At 40.4% G+C, this 21,061-nt stretch overlaps 1 protein-coding gene and 1 long non-coding RNA gene across 4 annotated transcripts in view; one reads left to right on the forward strand and one right to left on the reverse strand.

The window, feature by feature from the left end:
- LOC122539936 overlaps positions 1–6,369 on the forward strand; it is a 76,876-nt gene extending 70,507 nt beyond the window's left edge. The window contains exons 5-7 of one of the 2 annotated variants that reach the window (XR_006309210.1): positions 1,905–2,058; positions 5,805–5,876; positions 6,086–6,369. This is a non-coding gene — a long non-coding RNA (uncharacterized LOC122539936). The remainder of the gene's footprint in view (positions 1–1,904; positions 2,059–5,804; positions 5,877–6,085) is intronic. The other variant, XR_006309211.1, reaches the window with a different exon arrangement.
- Positions 1–21,061, reverse strand: part of LOC122539933 (integrin alpha-3-like) — a 163,972-nt gene that overhangs the window by 57,733 nt on the left and 85,178 nt on the right. For both annotated transcript variants that reach the window (XM_043675133.1, XM_043675134.1), the window contains exons 3-7: positions 20,303–20,382; positions 16,477–16,735; positions 14,667–14,771; positions 11,898–12,105; positions 5,450–5,643 (exon numbers count right to left, since the gene is read on the reverse strand). In XM_043675133.1, the coding sequence (XP_043531068.1) occupies positions 5,450–5,643; positions 11,898–12,105; positions 14,667–14,771; positions 16,477–16,735; positions 20,303–20,382 (846 nt within the window). The remainder of the gene's footprint in view (positions 1–5,449; positions 5,644–11,897; positions 12,106–14,666; positions 14,772–16,476; positions 16,736–20,302; positions 20,383–21,061) is intronic.

Consider the following 21,061-nt stretch of genomic DNA (forward strand, 5'->3'; position numbering starts at 1 on the left):
TGCAGTGAAAGCCATACCATTCTGAGAATAGGTTACTTTGTTGCAGAAACCACAAGAGAGTTGTCTCTTACACTTCAGTAAAAGCAGTTTAATAATGCGGTGCTCTGTGACACTTTGAAATGTTTAAAGTGACAATGTTCTGAACTGTACCCCCCCACCCCCACCCCCACCCCCACCCCTTTGATCCTTTAACAATGGAGACATTCATCTGTGTGCTGCTTGGGTGAAAGATCACCAGTTCCTGTCGCAGACAGTAATGCAATCAGCATTTGAAGGAACTTTCAGCCATCTGAACTTTTACAACAGAGTGAGATACCACAAACTGTAGCTATCAGGATTTTTTTTAGGACAGCAACCAGAGCTTGTGTATGGAGCACACCTGTAAACACAAGAGGCAGATTACAAATTCACTATCACTTTCTGACTGTTGCATAACATTAACGATCTGGATTTTAATTAAACGCAAAACCCACACGATGTAACAATGTTGAAAGTGCTAATTTAGGCTCATAAGTCTATGAATATCTTTAATAATCAGGTTTTGTTGGAAGCAGTGGGGGCAACATTTGGGAAAGCTTTTCTCTAGGCACTCAGTATAGCAGAAAGTGAAACCTGTTTATAAAAAAGTTTACTCCAGTGGCCCTCTCTTATTGGTTGAATTTTTAGAAGTTTAATCTCTGACCTCTGATCAGATGATGTTTGATCATGTGACACGTGGCCGTTGATTGATTGATTCTGGCATTTGCCTGATAACATTTGGGTTTCTCGGTGTCCAGTTATAGAGAGGAAGGGGTACAGTCAGGAAGACAGAATTAAAGCCAAAAGTAGATAAGCTGTCATCTTACTGGATACGCACTGAATAGCAGAGCAGGCTCAAGGGGCCCAATGGCCTACTCCTGTCCCTAATTTCTTTGTTCTTTTGTCACTTACGTTTCATGCCAACAGTTGATATGTGTGAACCAGAAAATTCAACCTTCAAGTATGAAGCTCTATGCTTTCCTTATTGTTAATCATGGCTTGAAAGACATTTATTCAGAAAACAATATATTGACAGTAACACCGTGATATGACAGGGAACCAGAGCCATACGAAAAGTCAAATAAATCTATTTGTATCTTTTTTGACTGATAAATTATAAAACCTCCAAACTATTCAGGCAAGAGTACACTTGACTACTGAATCAGATCATGACTGATCATCTATCTCAAAGCTACTTGCCCGTGCTCTCCCTACATCTCTTGGCATTCGGAAATGTATTAAATTCTGATCGAACAAGCTCAGTCATTGAGCTTCCACAGCTCTCTGGAGTAGAAAATTTCAAAGACTCATCATAGTTTAAGTGAAGAAATTCCTCCTCACTTCAGTATTAAATGACCCACCCCAATGCTGAGATTGGGTCCCTTGCTTCAAGACCAGGGTAACCATCCTACTTACATCAACCCCTGTCATGCTCCTGTATGAATTTTATAAGTTTCAATGAGATCACTTTTCATTCTTTAAAAGTCGAGAGAATACCAGGTCCAGTTTTCTTAATCTCTTGTTAATGCATAAATATGGATTAGTTGGAATAATGGTGACCATGACAACTATTGATGATGGCTGTGAAAACCCATGAAGTTCATTAACTGGTCCAAAGAAAATCTGTCACCCTTAGCCTGGTCTGGCCTATGTGCGACTCTGGACCAACAGCAATATTGGTGACTCTTAACTGCCTTCTGAAAAGGCAACTCAGTTTAAGGATAATTAGAGATGGGCAACAAATGCTGGCCCTCTCAGTGATGCCCTCATTCCATAAAATAATAAAAGAAAACAAAAACTCATACTTTCCCTGCTGTGTAAAGTTGGTGATATGTGTGTACATAAGTCAATGCAAGGCAAGTTTCTAAAATAAATGTCTTTCTTAGAAATGGGAATTCTTTTCCCAACATCCACAACAGTGGAGAAACTGTTCTATCCCCAAGGCTGAAGGGGATATGTGTGTGTTCAGATGAGGTGATGATCGTGACTTTCCTTGGACCATCTGTTCAAATAAAACTGCCCCCAAAAGACACTGTTGAGGTAAGTTCAAACAGCTCTGAAATCAAGTGGTATCAACAGATTATTTATCATGTTGACAAGGGTATGACATGCAGTGGACTGCAGACAGACATTCTCATACTCCCTTTACAGAGCCAGGTCAAGAGCGAACTCAGTCAATACTGAACCAGTCTGTAACTGGAAGTGCTGGAAAATGGATTCACTAAACAAGTTTCAAAATAGCTTTGGTACAGCACACTATTTACGTCGACTGAGACGTGAAATTTCTGTGAGAATTTATCCCAGGAAATTATTCTCTTTCCAGAATCAACTCCTTGCCAAGGCTGCTACAAATAGTGTCAACTTAACAAACTCCAAACAGAGTCTACATAGGCCCGGAACAACTAAAACCAGACTCCAGAGTAGACAGTTCACGAATCCTATAGAGTTACTTTAAAGAGAGAGCTGCACATTTCAATAGCTAACTATTGTTGAAGATCATACTGAATCACACATCTGATCTTGAAATGAATTTATCTGGTTTGATTTTGGTAGACAAAAAAAAATTCTCCCCATAACAATGGGTTAACTCAGCTGCCAATCACCTTTAATTATGCAAGTAACATCAACTCGCCAACAGATGTCACTGTTTCCTTCTCTGCAGTTAAAACTTCAACAGTGATAGAGAAGGTCAGATCTGTGCAGGTCTCACTGATACGCCATTATGAGTTATCTTCACTGTTCAACAACAGTTTCCGGTAAAATTATGGATGGGCCTTGTCAGTGACATTTAGAGCCTTGGAACGAATAAATGAAAATAAAGAGTTTCTAGGAGTTGTGAACATTGAATACAACATTAACGTTAGCTTTCCAGTCAAAACTTCAGTTAATTTACAAATACGGAATTCAATTTTAGGTGTGCATTTTTAAAAATGGCATTTTGATGCCAGAAGTAGCCTTATTATCAAAAAACAAAGCATTCAAAACTCTCAGATTCTGGGGGAGTTGGCCTATCAAGCTCAAATGAGAGAAATTTAACAGACTACATCAAGTGGAGTGGAGATTGACATTGCAGACAGTGGAAAATAGATATCTATATTTGCTATGCTGTGGTTGTAAGTCACTTCTACACTCTGCTCTGGTGGAAGTTTGACTCGAGTTCAACATGCTGTGGCTTAACATGAAGCCCTGTGCAGAAATCAGCAAAGGCAAGATTAAATTTGTGATTCCTACCGCAGTTTTAAACTCACATACCAAACTATATCTTCTATTTCAAACTCTGATATACCTTTTCTTACATTATACACAGTAAATACACAGTATTTGGCTGAAATAAGCAATGTTAAAAAAAGTTAATGACGAGGGTATTGCTGAGATATTCCTGCAAGAGTATGCAGAAAACTAAGAGAGATATGTAACTCAAGTGCATTAGATTCTTCAGAGCAGTGGAAATCTTAAAGGTTTTGTGGTGCTAGGGTGCAGAGACCGAGACACGAGAGTACAGGCTGTAAGGAGCCCTGTGAACTACTTATTTTCCCACGTGGAGCAAATGATCTTGCCGCCAGAGGAGAGGTTTGCTTGATGGGATCACAAGTGGTGAAATTGGGCATCATATGAGCAAAATGATGACTTTTATTCCAAATCATTGGATTAACAATTCACTTTTACAAAGGAAATATTTCCAAGAAGAACCAATGGCCTAAAGCAAGCAGCTGAATAGTCTGGAGGGAGAAAGAAAATACTGAGTACACCTCTTCTGCACACCCAGTCTGCCAGAGATCATTCTGCCCCAAATCATTCCTGTTCCATCATATGCTACTAACCCTCTCATCCCCTGCTCAATCTGTAGGAGACTATTCTCCCTCGCTCAAACTGGAGGCTCTCATATGAACAGCAACTGCAGCACAGTGCAGTAATGGGTCAGTAACGTCTCTGACTGCACCCTGCCAATTTGATAGACTGATTAGTACAATTAAGTGGAAAGTTACATATCAAATAGTCAGGCAAATGCTACGCAATGGTGAAGACTCCAGTCCCTTACCAACAGGATTACAACAGAGCCATGTATGACAGCACTCAATAGCCACCAGATGGAGTCATCATTCCTAAATACATTCAATGTACACTTCCAAAAAAGATAACACTGCACAAGATATATAAAGAACAAACAATAGGAAAACACACACCTTGAACCACTAGGCATGTATTTGCAGATGAGCGGGTGAGCTTAACCTGCATTGCCTGAACAATATTCTATGTTCACAGCAGATGTGAATGTTGCATTTCCCACCAGAAGTACTGAGGATGACAAAAATAAGGAAATACCACATGGCTTTTAAACAAATTATGCAATGGCATTACACTAATACTCCAGTGGCATTACACTGATACTCCAATGGCATTTACACTGATACTCTAGTGGCATTACACTGATACTCCAATGGCATTACACTGATACTCCAATGGCACTACACTGATACTCCAATGGCATTACACTGATACTCCAGTGGCATTACACTGATACTCCAGTTGCATTACACTGATACTCCAGTTGCATTACACTGATACTCCAAAGCTGTGTTGAGGAACTCTGACATGCCATCCTTTGGCAGCAATTTCAAACTAAGGCTCAATCTAAGCATTTAGGTCACTCTGGTGATATCAACATAGCATGGAGCAAGAACAGAATTCTCCAAAGAAAGAACATTGGCCAAAAGACCAACCTACAACACTGACAAAAACAAAGCCAATAATTCTCATTCGTTTCTACGGGATATGATCTAGAATGTGTGCACCAACTGTCTATACATGAAAAGTTAATGCCCTTCAACAGTTATTCATTGTATGTGATGGCTTGTCAGAACATCTCAAAGCTTAACCGTTTTCAAAGTTCACTATCTTGGTATTAGTGCATAGAACCCTTATCCATCTTAGCCTTAAACTAAGGCTCTGGGATTGATTACATTGTTTGTTTTGAACAGCCATCTGGTGAGGTGTCAAAGAAAATTCTCCAAGAATCCTCTGTTCCCATTGAAGCAAATGAGCCTTGTTGGAAAGTTTAGTTACATGAAGACTTTACTACTGAACACTATTCCCTGTGTAATGCACAAACCCCCCTTGACACAGGGGAGGACAGGAAATATCACTTTCCCTACTCCACTGGAATTTACAGTCACAGTAAATGTGAAGAAATCTTGGCTGAACTGATATGTGTCTTGCCTCCTAGTGCTCAGGTAGGAATAAGGCTTTCTCTCCTTTCCAACTCCTGGAAATTTGGCCACATGATTGGCATTCTCACTGAGAGGATCAAGGTTTCTGAACTTAGCCCGGATAGTTTGGTCCCCCTGAATTTCCGATTGAATTCCAAAGACAGATGCAGTATAAAGATAACAGTTGAAGTATTTCATTTTAAGTAGTTCATGAATTATCTCACCTTGAAATCCATCTTGATTAATGTCTCCAATAGTGTTGATGGCATAACCGAACATGGAATCCTTTGAGCCATTTATTACCAGGTTGGGTTCCTCTGAGAACTGTCCTGCCTCATTCATGTAAATATACACAGCCCCACTGATCTCCTTCTTCTGATCAAAGTAGTGAGGAGCTCCGACAATTATGTCTTTCCAACTATTTGGGAAAACAAAACAAATCACTTCATTAAAAATACATGCCTATAAAGTAATTAGACCTATGCAACTTCTGGCTAGCCTGGCACAAACATTATAGTTTGTTATTCGGATAAGAAAATAAAGTACAATCAGATTTAATTCTTCAATATTTCATTACAGGAGAAAATTACATGCTTATTTAACCTGCACTACATGATGGGGGATAGAAGAATTGTCAAAACTTTCTGAAAGGTACAATCATTAATTGGATTATCAATTGTTATGCGCCATCTGATACTGTTCTCGAAGAAAATCCAGCTCTCATTACATTCCATTTACTGAGAAGACACCCTCTATCAGATAGTAGACAAGATAGTAAATGTTGTGGGTCTCATGCTTTGAGGTTCTACTGTCCATCTTAAGCTCATCAATAAAATATTTCTTTTTCCATTTTGTTGCAGTCTGGTCATAAAAGTAATTTATGAAGTTGTGAGAAAAGCAAGCCACTTAAAGAGAAAACCAACAACCAAAATATAAATCAAACGTGACTGAACATGTTTATGAGACTGAAGTAGACACAATAAACAGACAGTGGAGCACAAAGGCTGGAGAGTCGAGTCTATTAACCTTAACAGCGACCCGGTTTGCACTGCAATTGCACCGAATATCAACTGAAATGTCCTTGTCGATGTTGTGGAGAACAATTTATCAGATCTGAAGAAAGCATTATTTATTAATTGTTATGCCTGCCCTACGTCTTGTGTCAATAAAATGTTGCAACTCCTTTCTGCAGACATGCTAGACAAAATATTCATCAATGGACATCATTTTGGCTTTGTGCACTTGTTAAAACACAGCAGCTCAAAGCTTCTGTCCTCCATATTATTTGCATGCTTCTGGTGATGTTTAGACACTCACCCAGTAATCCAGGGGCCCAGACTGATGACTTGGATGCAAATCCCACAACAGCAGCTTATGTAATTCAAATTAAAATCTGATTTTGTTTTAAAATTGAAGATTTGTCCCAGTAAGGATGACCATAAAACTACTGTCGTTTTGTTATAAAGACCCATCTAGTTTACTAATGTCCTTTAGGGCCATCCTTATCTGATCTAATCTATATGTGACTCTAGATCCACAGCAATGTATTTGACTCTTAACTGTTCTAAAGGGAATTATTGATGGGGGACAAATGCTAGGCTTGCCAGGGATGCATATATCCCAAGGGTGAATAAAAAAGAATAGAATACTCCTAGCTGGGTGTCTGTACATTGGCAGGAAGCAATGGAGCACACGTGAAACCTGCATGCTGAGTTGCACAATAGTTCTGTCCTGACAAATAAATCAACTTCACATGAGAACTAGCCCCTGTTTGACAGTCTATTGGATAGAGTTTAGAAGATCAATTCAATGTTCAAGTAAATTTCATGATACACAGGCCTACATGCATATCATACTGATAAAAGCCCAGGGAAATAATTGATCAATTTGTAAGTAGGCACCAGTGCAATGCACAGAAATGATTTCCCTGCAGCTAACTAGCTAAATGTTTCATGGAACTGGTCATTGCATCCACATCCATTATTGTTCTCTGAAAGACACTTAGAGTCATAGAGCCAGAGTTGTACAGTACTGAAACACCTGTCAGTCTAACTTGTCCATGCTGACCAGATATCCTCATCCAGTCCCATTTGCCAGCATTTGGCCCACATCCCTCTAAACCTTTCCTAGTCATGCACCCATCCAGATGCATTTGTAATCATTCCAGCCTCCACTACTTCTTCTGACAGCTCTTCTAAACAAACGCAAAAAATACATCTTTAGTGTACAGCTAGAAGGATGCAAGTTCAAAGCAATTGTAGCAGGCCAGCAGCATTTGCAAGTGCTTGAATCTGAATCAAATGTTGTATCCATCAATTGGGATAGTGCTACATAAAAAAGTTTGTATGAGGTGTGGCTTGTCTCCCTCACCAAGACAGTGCTGAGTATTTTGTGACAGGTGCAAGCTTTATTCTACAAGGATTTCTTGCACATTTTAGGCAATAACCTAGAGAAATCCAACATGTGAGGAAGAGCTAATAAAGGAATAATGCCAAATAAAAGTTTCTAAAATTCCGTCCACAACATGCAAGCAGGTCAGTAAAGTCCAAGAAGTAACTGCAATATTACAGCTGACCCAGTCAGACACTTTATGTGGAAAACCTTACACATCTCAAGAATGGCTTCAGAAAAGCTGCAGCTTTTACCTTCTTCCTAGTGATCTATTCTCAAAGGAATGAACATGCACTATGTATCTGTGCAAATATCATTCCTTTACGCATCTTACATAAGATGTACTCAGGAAATTGTTACTGTATGGTACAGTTAAACTAACTGCTTACAAGAAGTCAGCTATCACTTGCTTTGGCATTTTCCATCTTAAATATTATTATGGAACCTGAGGATAAACACCCGGAACCTTTACATCATTGATGCAGATAGACCACGTATTATTGGTGTAGTGGCCTGCACAGATTTACATATAATCACCTACAAGGGGACAAATCCATTATTTGCTCAGCCAATTATTCAGGAACCCCAACATCAATCTCACAGTTTTTGGTCATAGCTGAGCTGAGCAGCTTCAGCAAGCTATGTCACATGATGATCACTTGGAACAGTTCAAGATGGTCATAGGCAGGTGGCCTCAACACATCCAACCATTCCCTGAGCTACTCTCCATGACGGCATTCTTCAAATGCAAACAAATCGTAATTTCACAAGCTGCTCTTATTATTCATTCATGGGATGCAGACATTGCTGGCTGGCCAGCATTTATTGCCTGCTCCTAGTTGCCCTTGAGAAAGTGGTGATGAGCTGTTTTCTTGAACCGCTGCAGTCCATGTGCTGTGGGTTGACCCGCAATGTCTTTAGGGGGAATTTCAGGATTTTGACTCGGTGATAGTAAAGCAACGATGATATAGTTCCAAGTTAGGATGATGAGTGACTTGGAGGGGAACTTGAAGGGGGTGGTGTTCCCTTATATTTGCTGTTCTTGTGCTTCTAGATGGAAGTGGTCATGGGTTTGGAAGATGCTGTCTAAGGATCTTTGGTGGATTTCTGCAGTGCATTTCGTAGATAGTACACACTGCTGCTACTGAGTGTCGGTAGTGGAGGGACTGGATGCTTGTGGATGTGGTGCCAGTCAAGTGGGCTGCTTTGTTCTGGATGGTGTCAAGCTTCTTGAGTGTTATTGGAGCTTTACTCATCCAAGCAAGTGGGGAGTATTCCATCTGCCTCCTGACTTGAGCCTTGTAGATGGTGTACAGTCGGGAGGTGAATTACTCGCTACATTATTCCAAGTCTCTGACACACTCTTGTAACTACTGTGTTTATTTGGCAAGTACAGTTGAATTTCTGGTCAATGGTAACCCTAAGGATATTGACAGTGGGGGATTCAGTGATGGTAACATCACTGAATGTCAAAGGATGGTAGTTAGATTGTCTCTTCTTGGTAATGGGCATAGCTTGGTGTTTGTGTGCCGCGCATGTTACTGATCAGACGAAGCCTGGATTTTCTCCAGATTTTGTTGCATTTGAACATGGGCTGTTTCAGTATCTGAGGAGTCATGAATAGTGCTGAGCATTGTACAATCATCGGCAAACATCCCCACTTCTGACTTTATGATGGGGAAGGTCTGCATTTAGATCTGCTACATGCCAGACAAGTGCTCATTGACACTTGTTTCTGCTGGGTGCAGAAAATCATCCATCACTGTCAAGCAGTCATTATTCATTCGTGATGAATGCTGGTCATGATGCCAGCATTTGATTTTCATTATGGGGCAAACTCCAGCCTCTACTTGTTTCATTTATCCTCAAATGTTCTGACTGTGTATAAAAGCTCATGTTTAGTTTTGTCCAGTTACTTGTCTATAAATGATGTCCCTGTATTAGACAATGACATGATGCAGGTCTACAGCAGATGTCTGTCAAGGTAATGCTGACTTAAAGGATGTTTGGACAGGGTGTAGCTAAGGATGGGTATGGCCTGGTAGTTAAACAGCAACTACCATAAGGGTAACATGGGGTTGCATGTGCAAAGGAGTGTCAGCTATGTGTTATGTGTACCATGGCTTTGTGTCTGCTATGCCATTACATTGCCAGTAAGGGGCAATACTAGACTGGCAGCTCTTGTCTGGCTGCATAGCAGTCTTGTAAAGATGGTGCTGACACCAGAGATCATGGTCTTTCAATGGCTATTCACTGAGCAAGGAGTTGGTCCAGGAATCGTATGTGGCAAGATGAAGCGAAAGGGATGCCACAGTGAGGGGGAAGTAGTTACAAAGAAGAGTTTGCTTAGATGTGATGAGAAATCGCACAGGCTTTGTGATGGAAAGCTCTGCAAAAAAAACTCATGGCAACTGACACTTAGTCAAAAAACTTCAAGGCTGAGCCCAATATCTGCATCACTCTACATATTCATCCAGAAAAAGGTTCCTATTCTGTGGAGAAAAGGGAGGCATCGAATTCTGGCATAGATCCAGATCAGCTGCATCTTTAAAAGTTATATAACGTCATGACATGTGACTTTTTGGTATAAAGCTACTTGCCTTGTCTTCAGTCACTCTCTCTCAAGTCAGTGTAGTCAGTCAATTAAGTGTCTTCAATGTACAGTATCATCGGTAAACAGAGAACCCATATTATCTGCATAAGTCTGTGACATTATAGCCTTGTAAAGAATTGTTGTTATAAATAAACTTCAATACATCTGTCTCACAAGAACCTCACTCAAACATAGGTAAAATCGCAAAATAGCTCAAGATTAAACAGGCTGTTCTGTAAAAATGCTGACAATGCTTTCAAATTATTAGGAATTTTGAAATCTAAAGTTTTTTTTATATATTGCTCCCTTGCTACAAAAGACTGAGAAAACAAGAATTAGTTTTAAATCAACTCATTCAGACATGCTGTGACAGTACACTGGGGCAAATGGGACTTGAATCTGGACCTTCTGGACAAGAGGTAGGGACATGAACTCTGCACCACAAAACACTGCACATATACTACAGCTGTCAACTCAGACTAGGCTGGTTCATAGTGTTTCTGCCTAATTTCAAACTGAGGATATTTAGTGTGGGAGGTGAGTGTAATAATCAAAACACTACTGACATATTGCAACAACATTCTTAGGTCAGGAGGTTCTAGCACTCCAAATCCTAAAGGGACATTTGTTCAAGCATCCTATTTAAGTAACAGTGGCTTTGATCAGCTGCTGCACAGGATGATTCCTGAGTCCACAGCTAAATTGTCTTTAGTTAGGTCCAATGTACAAACGTAATGAGAGTCTTGTGGCACAGTGGTAGCTCCACTATCTCTGGGCTAGAATGTCAGGATTCAAGATGCACTTGCCCGAGATGTGTCATAACACATCAGAATAGGTTGATGAAAAATATATGCGCAAATGCAAAGAAGGTAGATATTTTCAAATGAGGCTGCTGTGTCTTGCCCACCAATATGCTGGCCACTGACAGATGCTCTTTTAACCACTGGCAACAAGGACAAAGCTATTTTCTGCATTAAATTTGTTGTACAAGATTAATATTTTAGCAAGATTAAACAGAATGCAGATTAACTAAATAATTAGATTGCAGGGTATCCATGTCTCAATTTCAAGTTTCAGATCATAAAGCTGTCCCCTGAAGTTGCATACCCACCATTCCATAGCTATTTTGAAGACTGCAGTTAAAAGATTGCCTCATTCTTCCATGTTTTCCAATTTAGGACACTAGTCACTTTAGTGGTTTTGCCTCTTAATCCCACATTTCCCCAAACTAAAAACCTTAAACCCTCCAGAATGAGAACAGATATGTGCAGCTCACTTCTCTGTTCACACAAACTGACAATTATTCTGAAATTCTTCCGTACAAATTACTTTCAAATAAAAGCCATTTTTAAACACTATGCTTTTGTAGCTAATTATAATAAAGGGGCAGCTGCTGCCATTTAAAAACTTGAGATTTAGGTCACTGAATTCATACGTCTCAGTGGTCTAGTTTAGTTTGAACCCAATGGAAATTCAAACAACCACTGAAGAATTGGATCGGGAAAGCCAGCATGACAAGAGATCCTCTTACAACACTATTCCAAGTGGATAATCGGTTTGGGTCTTTTTCTACCTACTTCAAGAACCCAAGTTCCCCAATTGGGAAAGGCAGTCTACACCATTCAAATCATAATAGTAACAAAGCTCAATGATGCACACAGCAAGTTTGCAAGTTCCACTTTACTTACCTATCATTATCAAGATCAGCAATAGCGACTGAACTCCCAAAATAAGACCCTGTTTGACTTCCCATTATCGCGTGCTCGATAGCTAATTCGTCGTCTGTGCTCTGTTTAAGAACAAACACCGCCCCTGTGTGATTATGACGGGGGCCACCTGCCACATAGCTGAACTTTGTGGGATGTGTGACTCTCTTTCCAGCAGTAAGTGAATATCCTATGGAAAGATAAACTCAAGATTAGCAGTGAGATTATTGAGTAGGCTCTACATGGCTCAGTAGCTAGATTGTAAAAAAAATTACAAATTCAAGGGACAAACTGTAATAACTTCAGCTTGGGCACTGCAACTAGTTTCAATTCATTTAAATAAAGAAGGGCTACATCAGCAACCAGGAGGTCTCATTCTTATTGCATTCCACCAGTCCCTTCTGAACACCATGTTTGTCTACAGAGCGAGGGTGAGCTTGTTTGTGATGCTCCAATGATTGACTAGTCAACCACTGCTTCTTATCGAAGGTCTACATTTGAAATGCATTTTCTTTCCTTAGGTTGGGAGGGCACCTGCTAAGGAGGTGATACATTTAACAGAGTGTCGGAAGTGAATAAATTATCCAGAAAATGGGGAAGAAAACTAGACAAAACAAATGTTGAAGCAAATAATTCAGAAACAGTAATGGATGAAGACTGAAATCACAACTGTCATAAATGCCACAGCATATGAAATCCAATGTGAACATGCCTCACTGGACATCAAGCCTTGCTATTTTCCAGTCATCACAGCAGTTAACTTTTTTTTAATCAAAGTCTGCAAATTGCCCAATTTACTTGTCAGCAAGATCCAAGTTAATATAAAACATGGACCATGTTTCTGCACTTAACAACACTACTATTTATTACAAATAAATAGATTCTAACAACAGACCAACAACCATGAATATAATATATGTTGAGGTTCTCCATCAAGTTAAAACCCAAACAAGTTGCTTTCTGTTCCACATTTTCTTCTAATCGAGGACAAATTAGGATGTGAAATTTTAGGATGCCACAACCTGTCTCTCTGTCTTAATGGGATTTCCTCTTTCCATTTGTCTCTTTCACAGAGCAGCTGGAACCCTCCACCTTGGGATTTGACTGAGAGCCACTGGGAAACCTACTGACTCAAACAGGACCACTGATTCTCCCAGCACTCAAAAGGGAAATCAGAAGGTCTGAAGTCAATGGTCTCTTCTCAGCTCCCAAAATGAACAATTAAAATGAGGTGTCTTATGCCCCAGTTCATTTCTTTTTATTTAGAAGGCCATAACACCCTTTGCAGACACTTACAACGTGGAGCAGAGTAAATGTTAAAAGGGTCGTTTAGCACGCTTGCCTTCACTGCTCAGTCCTTTGAGTATAGGAGTTAGCAAATCATGTTGAGGTTGTACAGGACACTGGTGAGGCTTCTTCTGGAGTACTGTGTCCAGTTCTGTTTGCCCAGTTATACGAAGGCTATTATTAAGTGGGAGAGAGTTCAGAAGAGATTTACCAGGATGTTGCTGGGTAGGGAAGTCTTGAGTTATAGAACAAAAACTGGATAAGCTGGGATTTTTTTGACTGGAACATAGGAGGCTGAGAGGTGATCTTGTAGAAGCTTATAAAATCATGAGGGGCATAGTTAGGGTAAATGATAGATGCCTTTTCCCGAAGACAGGGGATTTGAAAACTGGGGGGGGCACATTTTTAAGGTGACAGAGATTTTAAAAAGACACGAGGGGGCAAATATTTTCCACAGAGGGTGGTTTGTGTGTGGAATGAACTTCCTGAGAAAGTGGTGGAAGTGGGGACAATTACAACGTTTAAAAGACATTTGGATGGATACATAAATAAGAAAGGTTTGGAGGGATATAGACCAGGAGCAGGTAGGTGAGACTAGTTAAGTTTGGGATTATGTTCAGCATGGATTGGTTGGACTGAAGACTCTGTTTCCATGCTGTATGACTCTATGACACTATGGGGACAAATTGAGAATCATTCGTTAGCTGATTCCATGTGCACGAAGACCTGCTGATTGGAGGAGAACCAAAAAATTGAGGAACACGTTATTATGTTGAACCACTGAGAAGAAAAGGTGAGGCTGCAATTAATTTGATTTCAATCAAGTGGGTATATAGCGAAGATAGGATAATTTAATAAATTATGTTTTTCTGCCACCCTTCAACATCAGGTACATTGATATAAAAAATAGCATTTGTCCCAACTCCAGATCACTCTTCAGTGAGTCATACTGGAGAAAACATGTAAACGGATAATGACAGAATAGATCTATCATAGAATCCCTGCAGAAAGAGGCCATTTGGCCCATTGAGCCTGCACCAACTCTCTGAGGAGCATTCCAACTGGATCCAGACCCTACCCCACCCTATCCCTGTAAACTCTCATTAACCATGGCCAATCTGAGCCTACACATTTCTGACCACTGTGGACTATTTCAGCATGGCCAGCCCACCTAACCATTGGATTGTGGAAGGAGACACAAGGAGAATATGGAAACTCCACACAGAGAGTCGCCAAGGATTGAATCGAATCCGGATTGAGGCAGCAATACTAAACACCAATCTGTTCCCCTATGTGTTTCATTTATCCTATCCAAGCTGAACTGTACGGAAAGACATGGGGAACATCCAGTGTATATAATGGTAATGGTTACAGCTGCCTGCTGTACAACAGTCCTGTATGAGTCATTGTCTCCAGCAGCTCAAGGAAGAAAATGAAAAAAGACTTGTGGAAACTAAGTAATACCCATGTAGCTGTGAGCCTTTCCTGCGTCTTTAAGTATGTAAGGGCCATCAGACAGTATATCGTGTTCAAGAAATGTCATATTCTTTTGTGAGACTTGGACAGTTCCTGAAAAAGAAACGACAATGATCCATCATTTCTTATAACAACACACACTGAAGTACAGAATCAAATTTAAGTGTAATTAAAATTATGTTCTAGTAAATGGCTTTACTAAATAAAATGTATTATTGAAGTTACAACTGTTACATGTAAGGGTAATATTGTCCTTCAATTATATTGATACCTTCATTAGTTTGGATGTTTCATATGTTTCACAAAAAGGATTACGTGGATAACAACATCAAATTGGAAAAGCTGAGCTCAGTCTATCTCGAAGCATAATGGCTTGTTATCCTGCCATATATTCCAGAATGTGACAACTGTTAATTTGGTTTAGAGGTAGCACTCATTTGAGCTTGTGGGTTTAAGCATCATTCTAGGATTTTGGTGCATAATCTAAGCTGTCAGTTTAGTGCTGAGCTGTTGCAGGCTCAGTCTTCAGGGGAGATGTAAAACCAGATCTGCCAGCCTGTTCACAGATGTAAAAGCTGCTGAGCCACTTATTTTGGCAAAAAAACGCAAATTCCCCTCTTGTCATTGCCAAATGCATCCTTTAACCAACACCATCCTTTCAGAATGGCATTAGCTGTGCCTTGGGAGCGAGCTATCTACCTTCCCACCTTGTCTGAGGAGGGTAGTGCAGCGCAATGGAAATTAGAAGAGGATGGAGAGGAAACAGCTTTCTCAATTGAAAGGAATGCTGTAACAAGTTAGAAAAATAAGTTTGCACTGACCTCAAATAATAAAATCCAGAACGGAACCACGAGATACAATAAACATTTCAGCTGGGATCAACTTCAGGTGAAAAGAAAGGGTTATATACTATGCTGAATTGTCTAACATACGCAATGGCTTAGTGTAACACTACAAATATTGATAGTCTGAGGTGTTCAAAATAACTTCATAGTAACATTGCTAGGGTTAAGCCAACGCGCATGTTGTGCATCGCCAACATTTGCCGGCAGCATCCAAAATTTGATAAACTGTTGATTTTAGTGCAAATTAAATGGACGGATGAATTTATCAAAAAGAACAGCAATATTTAAAATGCTTGTAATATATAAAAGATCCTTTTGGAGGGTTAATAAAGCCTGGGCCAAACAGAGCTATCAGCCACTCTGATTTTACATTAACGTCCACAGGAAAATACTTCAGTCGAGATCTGAAGAATCAAAAGAAGGCACAAATCCTTGAAAGCAAAAAGGAAACTGGACCATATTGCAAAATTCGCTTCCAAAAGAAAATAAACTGGGTAAAAGTGGTGAACAGAATCAGAAACCTCATTTTCACTGGGTTCTATGATCAAGATCTTGGGATTGATCCTCTGAAGAACAGTTACCACCCAATCTCAATCAGCTCCTCTGGGCAAACGAGAAAGGCAATCTCCTGATATTCTGGAGATCCTTTTTTATAAAAGCAGATTATGTTTCAATGATGTTCATTGAGCCTGACTACAATTTCCAGCAGGCTTTATGATTCCTCTCTAAGCCAACATAATGATCGCAAAAGCCAAAAAAAAGCACATGAATTGTAAATAGTTTCCTGCATTATTACTAAAACATACTTTCTTTCTGGAGTCAAGAGGATCAACAAGACAATTGCACTGTATTCACACCCAGGCTGAAATAGTTTGTTACTCCCCTCGACAAGCCTAAGACCCCCTATAATGTTTCAAACTAAATATGAAAGAAAAGATTTATAAATGCCAGACCTTGCCAGTTCCAGCCACCTGGTGCTCCGTAATACGCATAGTGATTGGGATGTGTGAATCCTGCAGCCATGCCCTTCTGGCACATAAGCAGTCCCTGGTGATCATCCCCGACATTTTCACAGAACTGTGCTGGAGAATTGTCCCAGTCATCATTTGGATTGATGGCGATGTTGTCACTCAAGATAAAACAACGACCCAACAAAATTCTCTTCTCATCTTGTTGAGTCAATTGTCTCTTCTCATAACGATGTGCACAAACCTGGGGAGAAATACATAGGCAATTCTTAAAAACAGATATCTCACCAATGAAAATCTCCCCTCATACTATATGTTTTTGGGTTTTGTTGTAACAAGCCACTTGCCCAAATCAATCTAAAACAATGTTGACAATGTATGGGTCAATTGTAACTTGGATGGCAGCACTCTCACCTTCTTTAGAGTCATAGAGTCATCGAGATGTACTGCACGGAAACAGATCCTTCGGTCCACCTTGTCCATGCCGACCAGATATCCCAACCCAACCTAGTCCTACCTGCCAGCACCCAGCCCTTATCCCTCCAAACCTTTCCTATTCATAAACCCATCCAGATGCCTTTTAAATATTGCAACTGTACCAGCCTCCACCACTTCCTCTGGCGGCTCATTCCATGCACGTACTTTCCTCTGCGTGAAAAGGTTGCCCCTTATGTCTCTTTTATAGCTTTCCCGTTTCACCCTAAACCTATGCCCTCTAGTTCTGGACTCCCCCCCCTCCCCCCAGGGACAAGACCTTGTCTCTTTACTATATCTATAAACCTCTATAAACCCCTCAGCCTCCGATGCTCTAGGGAAAACAGCCTTAGCCTATTCAACTTCTCCCGATAGCTCAAATCTTCCATCCATGACAACATCCTTGTAAATCTTTTCTGAACTCTTTCAAGTTTCACAACATCCTTCCGATAGGAAGGAGACCAGAATTGCATGCAATATTCCAAAAGTGGCCTAACCAATGTTCTGTACACCCGCAACATGACCTCCCAACTCCTGTACTCAATACTCTGACCAATAAAGGAAAGCATACCAAACACCTTTTTCACTAATCATTTTAATCATAAATTTTAGGCATAAAGATCATGGCTGTCTCCAGAATTTGAACACAGAAATTAAAGTTGACACCACAGAGCATTGCTGAGCATGTGCTGAATTGTCTGAGATGCAGTTTTTTTGAATGACAGAGTAAACCAATAACCTATAAGTCTGGTCTAGTGGGTAACAAACATTACAGTCGTAGAGATATAGAGTTGGATAGCATGGAATCAGATCCTTCACTCCAACTCGCCCATGCCGATCAGATATCCTAATGTAGTCCCATTTGCCACCATTTGGCCTATATCCTTCTTAAACCCTTCCTATTTATGTAGATCCCATCCAGATGCCTTTTAAATGTTGCAATTGTACCAGATTGCACCACTTCTTCTGGCAGCTTATTCCACACGTGCGTCATCCTTTGCATGAAAATGCTGACCCGTAGGTCCCTTTTAAATCTTTCCCCTCTTCTTTTGGCTCTCTTTCAAAGAGCAGAAATGGTGATCTCCCAGACGGTGTTGAAAAACTTAACATAATTGAAAGTTGCAGAAGGAATTTATTGCAACTTCATCTCAACCAATGACCAACTCCTGAATAGAAAATGGTATTTCCATTTATGTACATAAAAAGTGAGCAGTGGCCCATTCTCAAAATATTTGTCAATTAGCCAAACAATCCTCCATCTTTACAGATGCAACAGACAATGATTATAACCTTCCAGATTTCTTGAAACATCTAAGCAGGTCATTAGACCAGTATCTAATGATCAACATAATTCATAAGAGCAATTTAGGTTCTGTTCCAATTACAGTAAGGAACAGCCTTGCAAGGACACAGTTTCATTGTTCACCAGCATCGAGCATGCCCAAGAAATAAAAACTGTGAAGGCTGCAGAGTGAAGCTCCTTGTAATGATCCCATTGATTATCTCAGCGAAGATGCTTTTTGCATTTCCCACATGAACAGCCCTACATATTGTGTCAAAGGGATGTCCACCTTCAGTAACCATGATTTGGAGATGCTGGTGTTGGACTGGGCTGTACAAAGTTAAAAATCACACAACACCAGATTATAGTCCAACAGGTTTAATTGGAAGCACTAGCTTTCGGAATGCTGTTCTTTCATCAACCACCTGATGAAGGAGCAGCGCTCCGAAAGCTAGTGCTTCCAATTAAACCTGTTGGACTATAGCCTGGTGTTGTATGATTTTTAACTTCAGTAACAATGGTTACCTTCAGCAACCTTCAGTAAATGTTTCGGTATCCAGATTGTCAGAGCTTTTGTCACAGGTTAGGAGACACACATCAAACCCAATGAAAATCCTGACATATAAACATTCAGGGAAGCTTCCCCGGAAAATTTAAATTCTAAAGAGCTGAGTTCCAATGCCTGGAGCCTTGGTAAACCAACACTGAGCTGTCTCAGATGCCTGAAATGGATATGTAGGACCTAACTACATGCTTACTATGGAAATGGTAAGCTCGTTAATACTTAATATAATTCACAGGATGAGCAAGAGTAACTGGACAGGTCACTTCTGGCACTCACTCCCGCTCAACTGAATCCAACTACGCTCCTCCAATTACCTCTCACCAACCAGACTACTGACTTACCTACTCACTAATCCACTCACTTACTGAAAGACTGGAAACCTTTACAAACTTACTGAATATCAGCTACAACCTGTGAAAAGTGGGTATGTCCTGCCTCCGTCTGTGCTGGACAGTCTTCTCTATGATTGCCTGCACTAACTGATCAGCTGGGATGGAAATTTCAGCTGCAAAATTGTCAAAGAAATCTTTGATGTTCATTGAAGTTGAGCAGAAGACCTGGGTCAATCTGTGCTGGCTCTTGAGTAACACTATTTCATGAATAATCATGGACTGAGAACTGAGTTAAATTTGCTTTAACAACTTTGGACTTTTATAATGAATATTATAAGGCAATTCATTCCATCATTCTTGGATGGATTTAAAAAGCAGCTCTTAAGTTGAAAATGGCAACCTACTGCACTGTCTAGTCCAACTGATTATTCCATTAACTTACTTATTGGTCATGGGATGTGGGTGTCATTGGCTGGGCCAGCAATTATTGCTCTATGTAGCCGTAACACCATACTCTGCATTCTGTTCTACTACTCTGATGTACTCCTGTCTGGTTTGATTTGTCTGGTTAGCACGAGAAAAACAATACTTTTCACTATATCTCAGTACAAGTGACAATAATAAATCAAATTTCAGAAGTCAGGTATGAGTCGAGAGTGTGGTGCTGGAAAAGCATAGCAGGTCAGGTGGCATCCGAGGAGCAGGAGAATCGGGGTAAGGTTTTCCAGCACCACACCCTCGACTCTGATCTCCAGCATCTGCAGTCCCTACTTTCTCCTCGTCAAATATGCGCCTTATTCCAGGCTTATAAGCTGCATACCACAAATTATTCTCATTAAAAAGTATTGTCTGTCAATGTCAAGAAAAAAACAATACTCCCAATAATGTCTTCCTGTGTAACATGCGATTGCTGACCAAGTCTGGATAAGAGGCATGACTCTGCAATCTTGAAGCACCCACAAAACAAAGTTACTTCCTTATCTCTGTACAGGTGCAATCCAACTTCTGCTCACCAACTCTCCTCAATGATAAATTCAGAATTTGGGACAAAATGCAGACAGAAAGTGTGTCATAAATCCATGGCTCCACATCTAACGTCAAATTTATGCTCAACGTGTGCTTACCTGCAGAAAAAAACAATTCAAAAAGTTGCCTTACCACCACCTTCCCACCAGGCCCTTGACTTGCTACGGTGACTCCAAGCCATTGGTCTTCCTTACTTTCAGTTTTTGCATCAGCTGTGGAAACAATGATATGGTGAAGAGAAGATAATAGTTCACAAAGTGAAAACAGAAGATCATTCAGACATCACAACAGGATACATTCTGGGTGTTCAGAGAAGACAAATGATAAGCCTCAGCCTACAAATATGCAACATAAGTATACAGCAGATATAAAATATATAGAGAGCATATTATAAATTATTACAATACCTCGATTATCCGAATACCAATTATATAAAAATCGGATTATCCGAAGGACATCTCGAGATCCCAATAGAAGCATTACATCAACGGCATGTTTCTAGTAGTGATCGCCTCATTTGTTTACAGTGATTAAACAGGCACTGTCTCCAAATGACTGACCTCCCGCCCTCTCTCTCCCCACACTTTCCCTGGTGTTCTGCAGAGGAGTGTACCCTAACCGCCCCCCCCCACCCCCGCTTCCCCAGATAATCTGACCAACATTGATCTGTACAGGGCAGAGGTGGAACCTGTCAAAAAGTTGCAATAAAAAGTGTGTGTGTATGTCTGCGTGCTATTTGGAGACCTACCTCACAAAAGCGGCAGCAGCAGCAGCAGCAGCAGCAGTCTTATTGTTGGTGCCCAGTCCGGCTGCCCCAGAAAAGGGGCGGGGACAGTGTTGGACGGGGATGGGGTGGTGGGGGCAATGATGGACAGGGATGGGGGCAGGAGG

The sequence above is a fragment of the Chiloscyllium plagiosum genome, chromosome 33, assembly GCF_004010195.1.
Source record: "Chiloscyllium plagiosum isolate BGI_BamShark_2017 chromosome 33, ASM401019v2, whole genome shotgun sequence".
NCBI classification, from domain to species: domain Eukaryota; kingdom Metazoa; phylum Chordata; class Chondrichthyes; order Orectolobiformes; family Hemiscylliidae; genus Chiloscyllium; species Chiloscyllium plagiosum.